Below are 15,033 nucleotides of genomic sequence, written 5' to 3'. Positions count from 1 at the left end.
CTGATTAACCTAGAAAAGAAAATTTTTCTGCTATATTTGTGGCAAGAACAAGGCTTGACTTCCTACATGCAGAATTAGAGCTTCTTGACTCTGTTTCCATCTGTTAGTCAAAGAGGGCACCTACCACAGTGAGGACATACACGTTTGGTAGACATCTCACAAGCAGCCAGAACGTAGATGACAAAGCCTCAGTGAAACCTTTTTCCCAGGTGATGTTTAGCTTATCTTGGGGGTTTTCTTCTTGTAGGAGACCCCACAAGCACTCTGAAGAAACTCCGATCCAGAAGCAGCAGTCTTAGATGGACACCCTTGCACAGGGAATAGATTTTTATATTGTGAAGAATCCACATTTTCTGACATGACCAGATAGCACAGCTTCTCTGTTTGTGTGAAATTTGTGTAGCTCTTTTTTTTTATTATTCACAGGTATCGGCATGATGGTTCTGAAACCCTCACTGATGTTGTCCTCTTTGCAGCCACAGATGGCATCCACTTTGTAGAGTTCATACTGCAGGTCAAGGTCAGTGAGTTGCATATTTCTGAGAGCAATTGCCTGTGTAGAAGGCTGCAAAACTTGACTTCTGAAAGTCTTCACATTCCCTTGGAAACTGGAAGATAATGGACTTGTTAGGCTTCAATTTCAGCCCTAGCTTTCAGGGTTATGCAGCAAATTTGAGAGGAGATTTTGCTTGTGCTAGCTTAAAGACGTTTGTCCTTGCTCTGGTTTGGGTTATTCTGTCTGGAATTATTCTCTCTCTACTTAAATAGGGGGAGTGAGTTTTCTTTCTCTAGCTGTAATTATCTAGTTTGTTTTACTTTTGTCTTTGAATTTTAAGAGTGACCCTAATCCATTTGGTTTCATTTTGTTCACAGAGAGAGCTCGATATCTGTCACTGACACCACACCATTGTTTTGGGGTGGAAAGCAATGTGTTAAGAAAACAGGCTTCCACTGAAATGAAAAATAAAATATCTTAAAATTATTTTTATGATTAGGTATTGCCTGTGAATGATGAGCCACCTGTTATGCGAACAGGCCTTGTTCCTGTGCTCCACTGCCTGGAGGGTGAAGAAGTGGTCCTCTCCTCGGACCACATTTATGCCACAGATGCAGACAGCGATGACATGAAACTGACATTTATACTGGCTCGCCAGCCCTACCATGGGGTAGTGAGGAAAGCTGGCCTTGCTGTGGATCGTTTCTCCCAAGTGGATGTCATCTCTGGTTTAGTCACGTACAAGCACACTAGTAAGTGAGTTAAGGACAGAATTAGACTGGAAGGTGGTCAGAGAGTTTTGACAGAAAATCGTAACTTGAATCCATATAAACTTTGCAGAAGCTCAGCAGGAACTGCTGAGAAACTACTTGTGTTGTGACTAGGGAAAAAAGTAATACAACTACCAAATACTTTAATGTGTTCTCCAAATCCCTGTTTGAACTGAAAATTACAGAAGAACAAGTACATGAAAGCATCATAATCCTGGAGGATGTCTTTTGCTGTTGCTGATAAAACATATTGGGTTTTTTTGTTTGTTTTGCAAAATTACTGTTAAATTAGGTACAAAATAAAGGGGTTTTTTTGTTTGTTTATTTCATGGCACTAAAAAAACCCGTTTGAGCTTTTTCCATAGTCATGTTTAGGTAGGACAATGTAACGTTGTAAATGAGGATGCTGAGTTTTAATAGAAAACTGCTAAAAATGTGAGGTACTTGCCTCTTCAATCTAGATGGATATCCATTTTTGGATAGTTTATAGTCTTTCTGTACCAAAAGGTAAATGATATTCAGGTTTTCTTCAAGAGAACCACAGTGTTAAAAAGATGTAATTTGTGGTTTTATCTTTAAAATGCTTTTTTTTTTCCTAATTACAGAAGTCAAGGGCCAGTTAAGCCCATTTCCTACTTAATTTGGTCCTTTCATTAGCATTGAAGGACTTCTCTTTTCTACATCTCTGATAATATTAAGCCTCTGGTTTTCTGTGTAATTAGTCTGTAATTTTCTGTTAGCATGGAAAATATATGTGATATTTTCAGGCTTGGCACTGTCTAAAATGAACATCTGCTATTTGAGAAGTGCTTGATTGTGGCCACCCATAAAAAACTAAAGCATAGCATCCTAAAGCTATCAGGAACATTATTTCAATGGCAGAGTTTTGCAGAGACAATGAAGGGAAGAAGCTGTCATTCAAGGGTGCAGTGCCCCTGTTTTTCATTCCCAAATTTCTACATGTTAAATGTGTTGCTAGTAGATATCACAAGAGAGGGTGGGAGCTGCTGCTGTTGCTTTGCAGGCAGCTTATTAGTAATATCTTGCAGCAATGCAAGACACCGGCTGCCATAAGTGCTGAGAACAGGAATACACTCAGCCATAGACGATTCTTGCAAGGGGTGGCAGTTCCCAGTCCTGTGCTGTATCAGCCCCTATTTTGAATGCGATTGCATATAGGCATAATATATAGTATAGTAGCAAAGAATAGCCCTTGTTATAATCCATTTTGCAGCAGTTAGAGGCATATAGGAATACAAGCATTTCTTGGTATGCAAAAATGTTTTCTTCTGGAGGAGCATGGATGTTACCACTTGCCATAGAAAGGGTATATATATGTATATAAAAGAAAGATATTTTCCTACATTTTTGAGAAGGAATGCAGAAAAACCCCTCAATTTCTGTGCAAGTTACATTTTGCTCAAGCTTTAGTGCACAAAGAACAGAATCATGGGAACTATTGGCAATTTTATTCCAATTACAATATTATCAATCACAATATTATAATGGTATGATAATAATATTATAACTATTAGTAATGCTAGCCTAGTTACATACTTTTCTACACCCTTTTATTCTAGAATAGAAGCTGGTTAAAATTAATTACAAACAACAAATTGAATCCTTAAACAAACAGCACCCCCACCAGCCAGAATTAAGAATTCTAGTCCTTCTGCTGTTGAATTGGTCTGTCGTCTTCTTCTGACTATCAATACTGCAGACTGTCCTTGCAGGATATAAAATTCCTCATGAAGTTTTGGTAAAACATTTTTTCTGAACTGCAACATTTTTTCTAGGTGGGGAGATTGGCTTGACTCCTTCCATTGAGATCTTAACCTTTGTTGTCTCTGATGGTGTGGCTGGCCTGGGTGTGAAAGGCTGCTGTCATGACGGACCTCTTCCTCCTCCAGTTCTGATTCACGACCCATTTCCAGTATATGACCTTAATATCACTATACTTCCAGTGGACAACCAGCCTCCATCAATTGCAACTGGTGAAAGCTTCCTCTCACTATAGCATTATAGTGTGGGCTATGCAGTACTGTAATGGCTAAAGATTTGGGGGGAGTTTGTCTGGTTTTTGTTTTTTTTTTTTTAAGCATCAGGAAGAATCAGCTGAGATCAACATACAAAAGTTTTGGATCAGAATTTATCAACATTTTTTTTCTCTTTTGCTAATACAGTGCAACCTCCAAATTCAGGGGCAGGTGCGAGTATGAGTAACTGCTTGTGGCACTTCAGCTGCATGTTTAAATCATGTGGTTAGAGATGAGAGTGCTTAGTTATGCTCTCCTCCATCTATACATGTCCATTGCTGCATATGGAGGCTATGTCTGAGTAAAAGTGATCAATATCCTGCCCTGAACTTATGTCCAGACAATTGTCAGGTTTATACAATACAAAACCATAAACATACTACCTTTGCATGTAAAGTATACTACAGAAATTTAGACTCTGACCCTTATATGAAGGGAGATCATATTTTATTACCTATATTTAATTCTGTCAGTGAATAAAGACAAATCTAGGTAGCAGAACAAATTAATAGGTGTGAAGCTAGTATGCTAGTGTTGGTGATGTACATTTAGTACAACATCAGCCCATTCATTGTGTGAAATTTCTATTGATTTCCTGGGCTTTGGATGTAGTTTGTAGTACACATATTAAAGGTATGCTTTCTGTATGATTTTCAATGTCATTTGTTTGTAAGCATCCCGTATATGTCATGTATCTCAGAGAATATTTAAGCATATGTATGAGTAGCTTTGTAATTTGCAGGCTCTCACTCAACTAATGTTCTGGAAATGAAGCATTGTCCCAGCAGGGAAATTAAGCAGTGATGCATGAAATATTGTTCATTATGGCAATTCGTAACAGCTCTCATGTAATTAATGCTCTGACAAACAGAGGTAACAACCAATTTTGAGCAGCGCATAAACCATACCTAATAACTTACCGGTAAAATTATCTCATGATCCCCTTCCTCTCTACTTACATGATGGCAAAAGTAGAGTTGATGGTGTAAGCACACAAAAAACCCCTAAACCAAAACCCATCAGTAGCTCAGTATTTGTTGTCTTTTCCCCTTTAGTTATGATTTCCATTCTTGTTAACAGAAACAATAGTAAAATGAGCTAAAGAACCAATCATGCTTATCATATTGTTTGTGTGCAGGTGCAAGGTTTGTGGTGGAGGAGGGCTCCTCAGCAGCCCTTACCACCAACCATTTGTTTGCCACTGACCCTGACACCTCTGCAGAGGACTTAGAGTTCGTCTTGGTTTCTCCTCCCCAGTTTGGTTACATTGAAAACATACTGCCTTCTCCTGGGTTTGAGAAGAGCAACATTGGTATAAGTATAGGTAAGTCTAAATGGCGTATGGTAATCAAGCACATGAGATGCAGAGAGCTGTATGGTGGGCTCTGATGAAGTAGCTGCAGGTGTGTGCATTAATATGGACTTATTGAGGAAGGCAGGTGCTGGCAAACGAAGAGCAGTGGGACTGTGTGGGAGAAGTTCAAAGGGAGACCGAGGCCCCACAAATGAGAAGAATTGGCACTTGAAGTAAACAAACCAATACTTGTTTTATGAATTCCAGCTGCAATCTATTAGAAGTGGTATAATGAGCCATTAACCTGCTCTCTCTGCCTTTCCCTTCACTCTCCCAGGCAAGGCTCTCGCACTTCCCTTCACCTAGTACTTCTGTCAATAAAATGCTGCAGCTGAGAATTTGAAAAGCCTGCGTCCCACATCAGTTTCCAAGGCAAAATTACAAAAGTGGTAGAGATGGTGGTTGACTTGGGTCTTTCCCCTTGTTCACCTTAAATATTGCAAGGCAGTTTCATCCTCAGCAGAACAGATTGTGGCATGCTCTGTAATCCTACCAGCTTTTCCTAGCGTCTCCAGCTGGACACCCAGCATTGCTGAGCATTTTGGTGCCTATTTTCCTGGTCTGTTGGTCAAATATCAACCTGTGTAATTACTTAGACCTCAAAACTTTTTGTATTTGTTATTTGGGTCATTTTATTTGGGCTCAGTTCTGCAGACTGGACTGAGAAGTTTGAAGTTGCACAGTCCCACAAGAAGCAGAAGGATGCATTTCTGTTTCAGGGGAATGGCACGAGCAGTATAACTCTTCCAGCCAAAAAATGACTCAGAACTTATAAAATCCAAGTTATTTGTCCTTTGAAGAAAGACATATCTTCAGATGTTCTTTTTTTAATGATACGTAAGAAGAGAAGGCAGGAAAAGATTGTGCTAACTCATGATATCTTTAAAATCTCTAGCTTCATTTCAGCTGAAGCACCTGGAAGCCCTGAACATAAACTATGTACAAGCCAGGCACATGCGAATGGAGCCAACAGCAGACCACTTTGTACTTTATGTCACCGATGGGCTGCATCGCTCAGCAGAGACTCCATTTTTTGTGCTGATCAACCCAACAAATGATGAAGTCCCAGAATTCATAGCAAGGAATATTACCGTAAGGAAAGAACCAGAATGTCTGTCATAGTACTATTTTATGCCAGAAAATATAAATAAGAACATGTTTTCTGACACTCGTTCCTCTACATTTTTCCCTTACTTTGTGTAGTTTAGCATAGTTCGTGAAATATCCCAGATACATGCAATGTAAAACTGTAAGACAGAGCTTCCGTGGGACTGGAGCAGTGCACAGCTCTTTTTGGTAACTTCAGCTAAGTAAAAAACAGGCTCAAATTTTTAAACAATTAAGTCATCTAGAAAACAGAAGGATCTTTATACTTCCTCTGGTTTCTCAAAAGCCTTTAATAAATTTTCTGTAGTGTTTTTTGGTGTTCCTGGCACAGCCTCTCTCCTCTCTGAACACTGCTTTTGATATAAATAATAGTGCTGTGACCACCATGCTAGGGCAGTGAAAGCGTTTGTTACTGTAAAGTTAAAAGTGCTTGTATATGTATAAATTTGTATGCATCCATGTTTTTATATATATTTATGTATTCAAAGTCTTTCTCCTCTGTTCATTCCCTAGCACTTAATATGAAGTTTACTCACCTAACAACTCTTTTATTAACTGGGACAGATACAAGCTCCTTATCTCACCTTGTCTTTTCATCATTGTAACTGTTTACTATCCTATGTCTCTTAAAATGGTTGAAATTGGTAGCTGGTTCAAAAGCTACTGGGGAGATGGTGGAGGAAACAGAAGGATACACTCATACACAAAAATACTCTATTTAGGTAACAGTGTTAAAATTCTGTAATTTTTATGTAAAATGGACTTTTTTTTCTTTCATGCTCAGGTTCAAGAAGGGGAGATAAAAGAGCTGGATCTCTCTGTTATCAACGCTGTTGATCTAGACGTGCCTCAAGACCATTTGGTATTTGGGGTTGTGCAGATGCCCTGGCATGGGTTCATTATTAAAGGAGTTGATGGCAATGATATTCTACACTATAAACAGTTAATTAACCATAACCAGCACAGCCATGGGTTGCTTGTCCATGACTTTTCCATGGAGCTACTGAAGAATGGTAGGTGCAACTTCCTTCTGAAACAGGACTTTCATTCATTTAATGAGGCAAGGTGACAAGTAAGAAACCTTCACTACTTACTTATTCAATTGCCTTATGTGTATTTCCCAGACGATGTTTAGGAATATTAGTTAGCCTATTTAATGTTAATGTTATATATTGATTTTAGGAACTGTCAAAAAAATCACCCTGAGAGGCCCACATGTCAGAAAGGGTAGTTATACAACTAGGGAAGCCACCTGTTCTGAAAAAATAAAGGGAATGTTGTAACATATCAGCAAACAGATTTCAAAATGTTTGACAGCACCAAGAATAGAGACAGAGAGACTGATTTAAAAACACTTTAACTGATCATGGGTTTAAATATTGTTCTAAATGATCACAGAATCATAAAATCATGGAATGGTTTGGGTTAGAAGGGACCTTTAAGGGTGATCTAGTTCCAACCCCTCTGCCATGGGCAGGGACACCTTCCACTAGACCAGGTTGCTCAAATCCTTGTCCAGCTTGACCTTGAACACCTCCAGGTGTGGGGCATCCACAGCTTCTCCGGGCAGCCTGTCGCAGTGTCTCACCACCCTTATTGTAAAACATTTTTTCCTTTACGTCCAATCTAAAAATACCTTTTTTTCATTTTAAAACCCTTGACTCTTGTCCTGTCACTACAGGCGTTGGTAAAAACTCTCTCTGTCCTTCCTATAAGCCTCCTTTTTATATTGGAAGGCTGCAATGTATACCTTCGTCATACCAAATACTTGAAGGTATGAACTGGGGCTCTATAGCTTAGCATGATCAATTAACACGCTGTGAAGAAGCAAAGCTCTTTCAAGTACATGTAATCAAAAAGTGTATTTATAATAACACTGCCAGATTAGGGTGGATTCTTCCAGACCATGGCCGTTTAGTGAAACAGGGAATCTATCTATATAAAGAGGGACATGAATGCAATCCTGACACTCACGTTGCAGTTCAACCCTCAAAACCCAAGGAAAGATTTTTCTCCTCTCTGCCTGTCTAATGTGAACCTTCAGAAATGTCATGTCCCCACTCCAAATTCGTCAGCTTTCCTAAGTCCTGGTTTTGACTCTATTCCAATTGCTTGGCTTTTCTATTTTCCTGTCCACAACAGTGACTGAGCCACCTCCAGCCCAGATCTTCTGATTGCCCATTGTCATAGTCACAGGCCAGCTCTCCTCCCCAAGGCTTATTTAAAGCTTCCTGATGATTGTTTAAGGTTCAGAAAAGTGTTGCTTGATAGTCTTAGCCTTTCTATGGTCCCTGTTAAAATGAAATGGAATGAGGAGAAGAAATGTGCCTTTTTCAGACCAAGAGAGGCCCTTTTGTGAAGGGAGTCACTCCTTAGTCAGGTCAGGCTGGTGTCTTTGAGTCAATAGTATGTTGTTAGATCACTGAACAGCAGTGGCTTGCCAAGCTCATCTTTTGGTAGCTGAAACAAGCTTGCTGTGGTGTGGGCGTATGCGGGGGAGGGAGATGGAAGAAAGGTGATGGAAGCAGAGTGAAATGATGTAAGAGATTTTGCAGGAGTCAGATTTATTTGTTCTTTCCATTTCTCTCTCCTTCTACCTCTCCCTTATTTTTCTTTCCCCCACCTCCTGCATAGGAATGAAGCTGATGTACATTCATGACAATTCGGAAAACCTCACTGACAGCTTTAAAATCCAGCTATCAGATGGGAAACATAAAGTCCTCAGAACCATTTCAGTAATGGTCATTCCAGTTAATGATGAGAAACCAGTGCTGAGCAAGTAAGCCACATGTTCCTGTCTCTGACAGAGGAATGAGTTCAAACAAAATGATCCAAAAGTGATCAAAACAGCAAGTCAGTGACTGATGGGGAGAGGATGCTGTAACTAGTCACAGACGAATGTCAGTACAGATGTTTCCATGTAGGTCTCTATCAGCTTGATTAACAAAAGCATTTTTAGTGAGAGAACGGCATGCTTTAATGTTGCTCATTATTAAAAGAATATAGAAAAATAAAGGGCGGGAACATACTTGTTTTGTCTTTCACAACTTACTTCAAGATGTTTGCCAGAGAACCCTGATCTTTGCACACCTCTGCCGGCCAATGTCCATCACAGTGTTGACCACAGTTATTTTGCTTTCTACTTCCCTGGGGCCATTGCCTGTCCAAAAGACATCTGAAAGCAGCTTTGGATTTTGGCAAGAGAGAATCCACAAGGTTGATGACTTTTTTGCTCACAGGGGAAGGCCTTTCAGATTAAATGATTATCTTCTTTTCTATTAAAAAACTCTATTGCTCAGCCACAATTCAGCTTTCAAGGATGTACATGAAAACTTCCCTTACAGTTCAAAACTGGGAGTCATAGATGAATTTGACATGGTCAGAAATTTCCTGGCAGACCATGTGCAGATAAGCAGCTGACTGCAAGAGAGCCAGACCTCCTGGACATTTTGACAAGGAGCTTGTCCCTTGGGATCCCCATTTTTTAGCTGACAACCTGCCAGAGAGCATCAGGGCCTCTGTCCTCCTGTCTGCTTTCCAGCCCCAGGCTGGCAGATGGGGAGCTGGGGGCCTGGAGGCTTTGGGGATGTAGCTCTGAACCTCTAAAGTTTGCATTTCAAAAATGACTCACAGCCTGCTAAGCAGGCTGCCACTAAAGTGGGAATTTCTGATCCCTTGGGATATTTGGCCTACCCTCAGATCAGACTTATATTTCCCATTGTAGAGAATTTTGAATGTTTTGTTTACGATGTAGATCTTCTGCATTAAGAAATGTTTGGTTTATAGTTGAAAGATTATCAAGGACCACATAACGTCAACAAGAGAAAGTCCATTCCTAGGTAGAATAAAGGGTATAGTTTACGTATTCATATCATGTACTGATAATTACTGATAATTGTTTATTTGTTCCCCACATGGTAAAGACTGCTGCATCTTTTTCCACCCTTTCTGTCTGAAGGAAGGTGATAGAGTGCAAGCAGTGAAGTGTTTTTAGTTTTGCCCAACTGGATCCAGAAACTGTTGCTGCCTTCTCTGGCAATGTTATATCTCACCATTTGCCATTCCTGTGGTGAACAGTAGCACACAGTGAGCCATCTACTTGCAAAATAGCTATTTCATTATAAGAAATTACTGCTTTCTTGCCTTTCACTCTTCCACTGAGATGCAGTATGCTACCAGTGGTTAAACAGTAGTGCTTTAAGGAAAGTTGCTCAGTTTGACATTGAAGTGGTTTAGCTATCACATTCAGTCACCACTTCTTTGCTGTGGGGTAGGAGCTCCCTCATGCCACTGCAGTGTTTTACAGGTGAACATTTGACAATACCTGTAGGCTTTTTCTCACCTTTTGTTCTGGGGGTACCTCTCCACCCCAGGGAGTTTTAGTTCTCATCTCCATTATCTATGGTGAACAGACTGAAGAATCTGGATGGGATACATTTAACTGGAAAGCAGGGACTCTTATTCACAGTGATCTCCAAAAACTCAATCTGTCACATCTTGGATTGCATCCTGTAGCAAGGCGAGCCTTTGGGGAATGTAAGGCCCTCACACATTCCCCTTGAGAGCTTCTTCTCAAGATGAGACATGTGGGTGCTAGAAGGACTTAACCAACTAACTGCTACACAGAAAAATGAGTTGGGATTACACAGCATTCAGGGTATAACTAAAGGTGTTTATCTTCACTTATTTTTTGTTTGAATCTTCTCTTCCTAGCTCATACAGTCTTTGGGTCAGACACCTGGTCTTTCTGTTTGCACAGTCCCAGCATGATTACTGGCAGTATGAGCAAATCATTAAGGTTGCTTGATCTGTCATTAATATGGCTTGGTATACTTTATCATATGACTCGGTATACTTTGTCATATGACTCGACTTTCTTTGCTTCTCCTTTTGCAAAATGTGAAATTTCTATGCCTCATATCCATAGCAGTTTGAACACAAAACTTCAGGAAAAAAATCTCCTCTCTTTCTGAGAATAATAAATGTATTTTCCTAAATCCCTAAGTAACTGTGACAACTTCTTTGGAAATCTCAGTTGTCAGTTTGCTTTGGAGCAGGCACTTGCAGCTTGGCAAAGGAAAGGGCTGTTACATGAAGAATGCATCTCTAGCAATTTGGGTAAAAATTTGTATTTGGCCTTTGAAACAGCATGGCTTGCACATGGTCAATTGCATCTGGCCAGAACTTAGCTGCCCAAATACCTAAGGAGTCTGCCCTTTCTCAGTCTGCTCTTTGGCCCCGGTGCAGAGTAGCTTGAGAAGGTCCCATCCCTAGGGTGACTGAATATGCTGAATCCCCTCCGACCTCCTTGAAACTTCTGTACAGTCTAATAATACTGTTTGGGTACTACATTGTGAAAATGTAAGACAGCTAACAGCAAAATGATAAAGCAGGGTGCGCAGAGGCAAACTGGAGGATGATTACTAGCTCAGAACAGAAACAGAGGAGACATGATCTGAGAAACATCTTGGAGCAACTCTGCACGAATTTCAAACTGTGGCATTTTTTCCCACAGAGATGCCTTAAATTTTATTTGTGGCTGCCGATGGCCATTTCTGCCAAGGAACAGGTGGCTTTACTCTACTCTTCTAAATCAAGAACCCAGGAATATGCTGCAATGGGGAGCATAGAGAAGAAGCCAGTAAGGTCTTTGTAGTGTCTCTTAAAGATTAAGGTGAGCAGTGACAGATTAGTTGTTTGAAAGATGGTCTTTTCTCTAATGGGTAATCAGTTCATTAGAGCTAGTATTGCTATGGGCTATAGTAGCAGTACCATATAATACAGACTACTTGTTTACATTGTCCTCTTATAAACTGTATGAAGGTAAGAGGAGTATGGCCCAGGGGAAGAACACAGAGGTGGTAAATCCCAGGTTGTCGTAGGTATATGCTTTGCTGTTTTTCACCATTGTAAGGAGAAGCTGGTCTATCCTGTCTGCCTTTTTACTGTTTTGAACTGAAACAGGCAGCCTACTTCTATTCTTTTTGCAGTTGTCATTTCTGTCAGCATCTGGGTAATTTGTATTCCTGGCAGAGAAATTACATGTTGGAAAGGTTATTTTTCTTCTATTGCATCAATATATGACTTTTAATTTTTGCAGGAAGGTTGATATAGAGGTGAATGTTGGTGAAACGCGAATAATTTCTAGTGCTGTTCTGTCAGCAGAAGATAAAGATACCCCCAGGGAGAGAATTTACTATTTATTTGAAAGACTTCCAGAAAATGGTCAGCTTCAGCTCAAGGTTAGTCTTTGTACTTCAACAAAAAGCAGGCATGCAAATAACTGTATCTTTTTAGGTTAGAATGAAGCTGATCTTCCTTTTCTCACAAATGTCTGTCATGCTTTGAAGTAGATGGCTGTAGGCAGTTTAATTGTGGAAAGAGTGTTTGAACCAAACAATGATGCTGTCCCAGAAGCTTTGACACTAAAGGACAGATCCTCAACAGGAGGAGAAGGAAGGTGAAAAGCATGGCAGATGATCTCGGGTGACAATGGAGAGAGGTGCTGGGAGAATCATCCCACAGAAGGGGAAAACCAAGCATCAGAGCTGCAAGGGGGTGGGGAGGAAGTCCTTGATCAAAAAAGTGACAAGTAAGCCATTACTTCAGTTACTTCAGGGTTCAGAAAGAGTGGAGGGAGATGCATATGAAAGAGTGAGTAACAAATCATGAATTAGAAGAAAAGTATGGGGGGAAGGAAAGGAAAAAGTAAGAAGATAGAAAAGGATATAGCAAGAGGAAAGGCAGAAAATAAGATTGGAAATGGAAGGAAAGATGACCATCTATTGATCAAAGATAAGCGGTAGAACGGTAGAAAAAAATGGTTCCTTTTAATTGCGTGCATATATCATAGAAAAAAATAAATCAGTTTCTAAGACCTGTGAGCCTGGAAAGTATTTTGGTGCTCCAACCCTGCAAGAATCTGTGGATGACATAAAACTTGTGAATTAAAGAGGTCCCACACACGGGCAAGAGACAGCTACTGGCTGGAGTCTGACAGTTTGAACATATAGGGTAAACGTGTGTATCTGAGCTCTCTGTCTTTGATAAGCTTTGCTTCAAAGCCAGTGACACTGTTACTACAAGCTAAATGTCAAATGCACAGATCAGTCCAACACAAGATACTGTGTTTTCTTCTGAAAAGCAGGAAATTTTGTTCAGCAATTCACATTTTTCAATCAGAGGACCTCTTGGGCTCTAAATTTCTGTGCTGTTCTGGATTTCTCCATAGGTTCATTTCTGATAACCCTTTAGGTATGGTTTCAGATAGAACCAAGAACAGCTTTTGGAAATCGAGAAACATAAAACATAAGTTGGACCAGGAACCATTTCATTTTCATCTTGTTGATGTCTCATTTGGAAGTGTGCATAAATGTAAATCCATTTACTCCATTTTATTAATGATCACTGTATCTTCTCCAGCCTTACAGCTGCTTGGGAACAGCTCCAGCTATTTGCTGCCCTTCAAAACATACTATGAGGAAAGAATCTACAGCTTAGAAGGGAAGCTGGGTAGCTGCCACTAACAGCCCACATAACTGCAAACAAACACCATTAACTGGGGAGGATACGTCTATTTAATGAATGATGTTTATTCTTTCTAGGTAGGCCAAGGCTGGATGACGCTCCAAACTGGAATGAAGTGCACTCAGGAAGAACTGGATATGAACCTTGTGAGATATGCCCATATAGGAGCTATAGGGTCCAAGAACCAAGACAGCTTCACATTTCATCTGTGGGATGGGTACAACAGATCCCCGGCTGCAGACTTCTACATACATATCAAGGACATGGAAAAGGGTAAAGATCTGCCAGACTTGACATTTTACAGTGCCTGTTTCTGAAACAAAGATGATCTGAGTGCATGTCCTGATCCTTCCCTGAGCACTATTCCCTTGGCAAGTCTCCCTGCAGACCTTGAAAGTCTGTCTGCTTGGATTTCACTGAGGGCCAGAGCCATGATGTTCCTGCTGGTGAAGAAGATGTCCTAGGATTTCAAAAGGCTCTGCCTAAGGCAATGTCTTGCATCTTGCCTCCCAGGACTCCCAGCTACTTTTCAGAGTTGAAAATATCCTTCTGAAACTAGCTTTATGTCTAAGTAAATCAAAGCACAGAAAAATTGCAAGAATGCAATAAGGTAGATAAAACACTGTTCAAGAACAGCTCTGTCTTCCAGGTTTACACTCTAGTCTTACAGTCTCTCTTCCTTCATTACATTCCTATTAGAAACCTAAATTAGGCCAAATTAACATGACACTACTGAGATTGGAACAAGGGTCCAGAGAGATTGCGCTTTCTCTGTCCTTGGCAGTTTTCAAGCCCTGATGGGATAAAGCCCTGAGCAACCTGATTATGGCTCATATAATGGCTGACAATGCTTTGAGCCGAAGGTTGGACTAGAGATACCCTGAAGTCCCTTACAGCCTTATTTTCCCTATAATCCTATAGTCCTAAGTTTTTTCTGCTTGTGATGGCTTGCCTGTGGCTAAATACTGCATAAGAGATCAACTTGCAATTAAATATTACTATTTTAGTGTTGTTTTGTCTATCCTGCAGGAGACATTGCTGTTTTCATAAAACCTCTTAGAGTGTCAAAAGGGGATCGGAGCTACATTACAACTGATGTCCTCCTGGTGCTGGATGGTACTGACAAGCCAGAGGAGCTCCTCTATGTGATAACCTCCCCACCCCAGTATGGACAAATAGAGTATGTCAGCTATCCTGGCATCCCCATCAGGAGCTTCAGTCAAATGGATGTAGCAAGACACATAGTCTGCTATGTTCACAACACTAAGGCAGTTGTTTCTGAAGATTCATTCAGGTAAGGCATAATAACCCACTACACAAACTCTTCTGCTTGGGTTTATTGAGTATTAAAAAAACCTCACAACACAAACCAAACTAGAGCAAAACAAAAAAACCAAACCAAACTAAATATTAAAAAGCGGTGGAAGCCCTGTGGGAATTCTCGATATTTATATAGCACAGATATTTCTACTGTAATACATGTAGTTGTGACTGCTTCGGTAATAAATGCAGTTTCTAATTGATGCTGAGACTGTAGCCAGTGCCACATTCATGCTATGAGACCAGCTTCAATACTGTTATAGCACCCAAACATACACGGAGATTAAGACTTAAGTAGGGGAGACTGACTAGTTTTCTTGCCTATTTTTATTTATTGTATTCGTTTGGTTCCAGGCTTTTTGAATCCATAAGTAGTTCTCAAACATACTGAAAGCCAGTCACCTTACCTGTTCTGACAACACA

General features: G+C 40.2%; 1 protein-coding gene across 8 annotated transcripts in view; it reads left to right on the top strand.

The window, feature by feature from the left end:
• The window catches only part of FREM1 (FRAS1 related extracellular matrix 1), a 78,555-nt gene that overhangs the window by 29,642 nt on the left and 33,880 nt on the right, over positions 1-15,033 (top strand). For 5 of the 8 annotated variants that reach the window (XM_065656013.1, XM_065656017.1, XM_065656014.1 and 2 more), the window contains 10 exons: positions 427-520; positions 996-1,248; positions 3,063-3,260; positions 4,441-4,626; positions 5,552-5,748; positions 6,548-6,776; positions 8,398-8,542; positions 11,864-12,005; positions 13,368-13,563; positions 14,320-14,584. In XM_065656013.1, the coding sequence (XP_065512085.1) occupies positions 427-520; positions 996-1,248; positions 3,063-3,260; positions 4,441-4,626; positions 5,552-5,748; positions 6,548-6,776; positions 8,398-8,542; positions 11,864-12,005; positions 13,368-13,563; positions 14,320-14,584 (1,905 nt within the window). Of the gene's footprint in view, positions 1-426; positions 521-995; positions 1,249-3,062; positions 3,261-4,440; positions 4,627-5,551; positions 5,749-6,547; positions 6,777-8,397; positions 8,543-11,863; positions 12,006-13,367; positions 13,564-14,319; positions 14,585-15,033 lie in introns of those variants that run through there. The other 3 variants (XM_065656016.1, XM_065656019.1, XM_065656020.1) reach the window with 3 other exon arrangements.

The sequence above is a fragment of the Caloenas nicobarica genome, chromosome Z (genome assembly GCF_036013445.1).
Source record: "Caloenas nicobarica isolate bCalNic1 chromosome Z, bCalNic1.hap1, whole genome shotgun sequence".
Taxonomy (NCBI): Eukaryota; Metazoa; Chordata; class Aves; order Columbiformes; family Columbidae; genus Caloenas; species Caloenas nicobarica.
The sequence above is the reverse complement of the archived record's forward strand: the minus strand, read 5'-3'. Positions and strand labels throughout refer to the sequence as shown.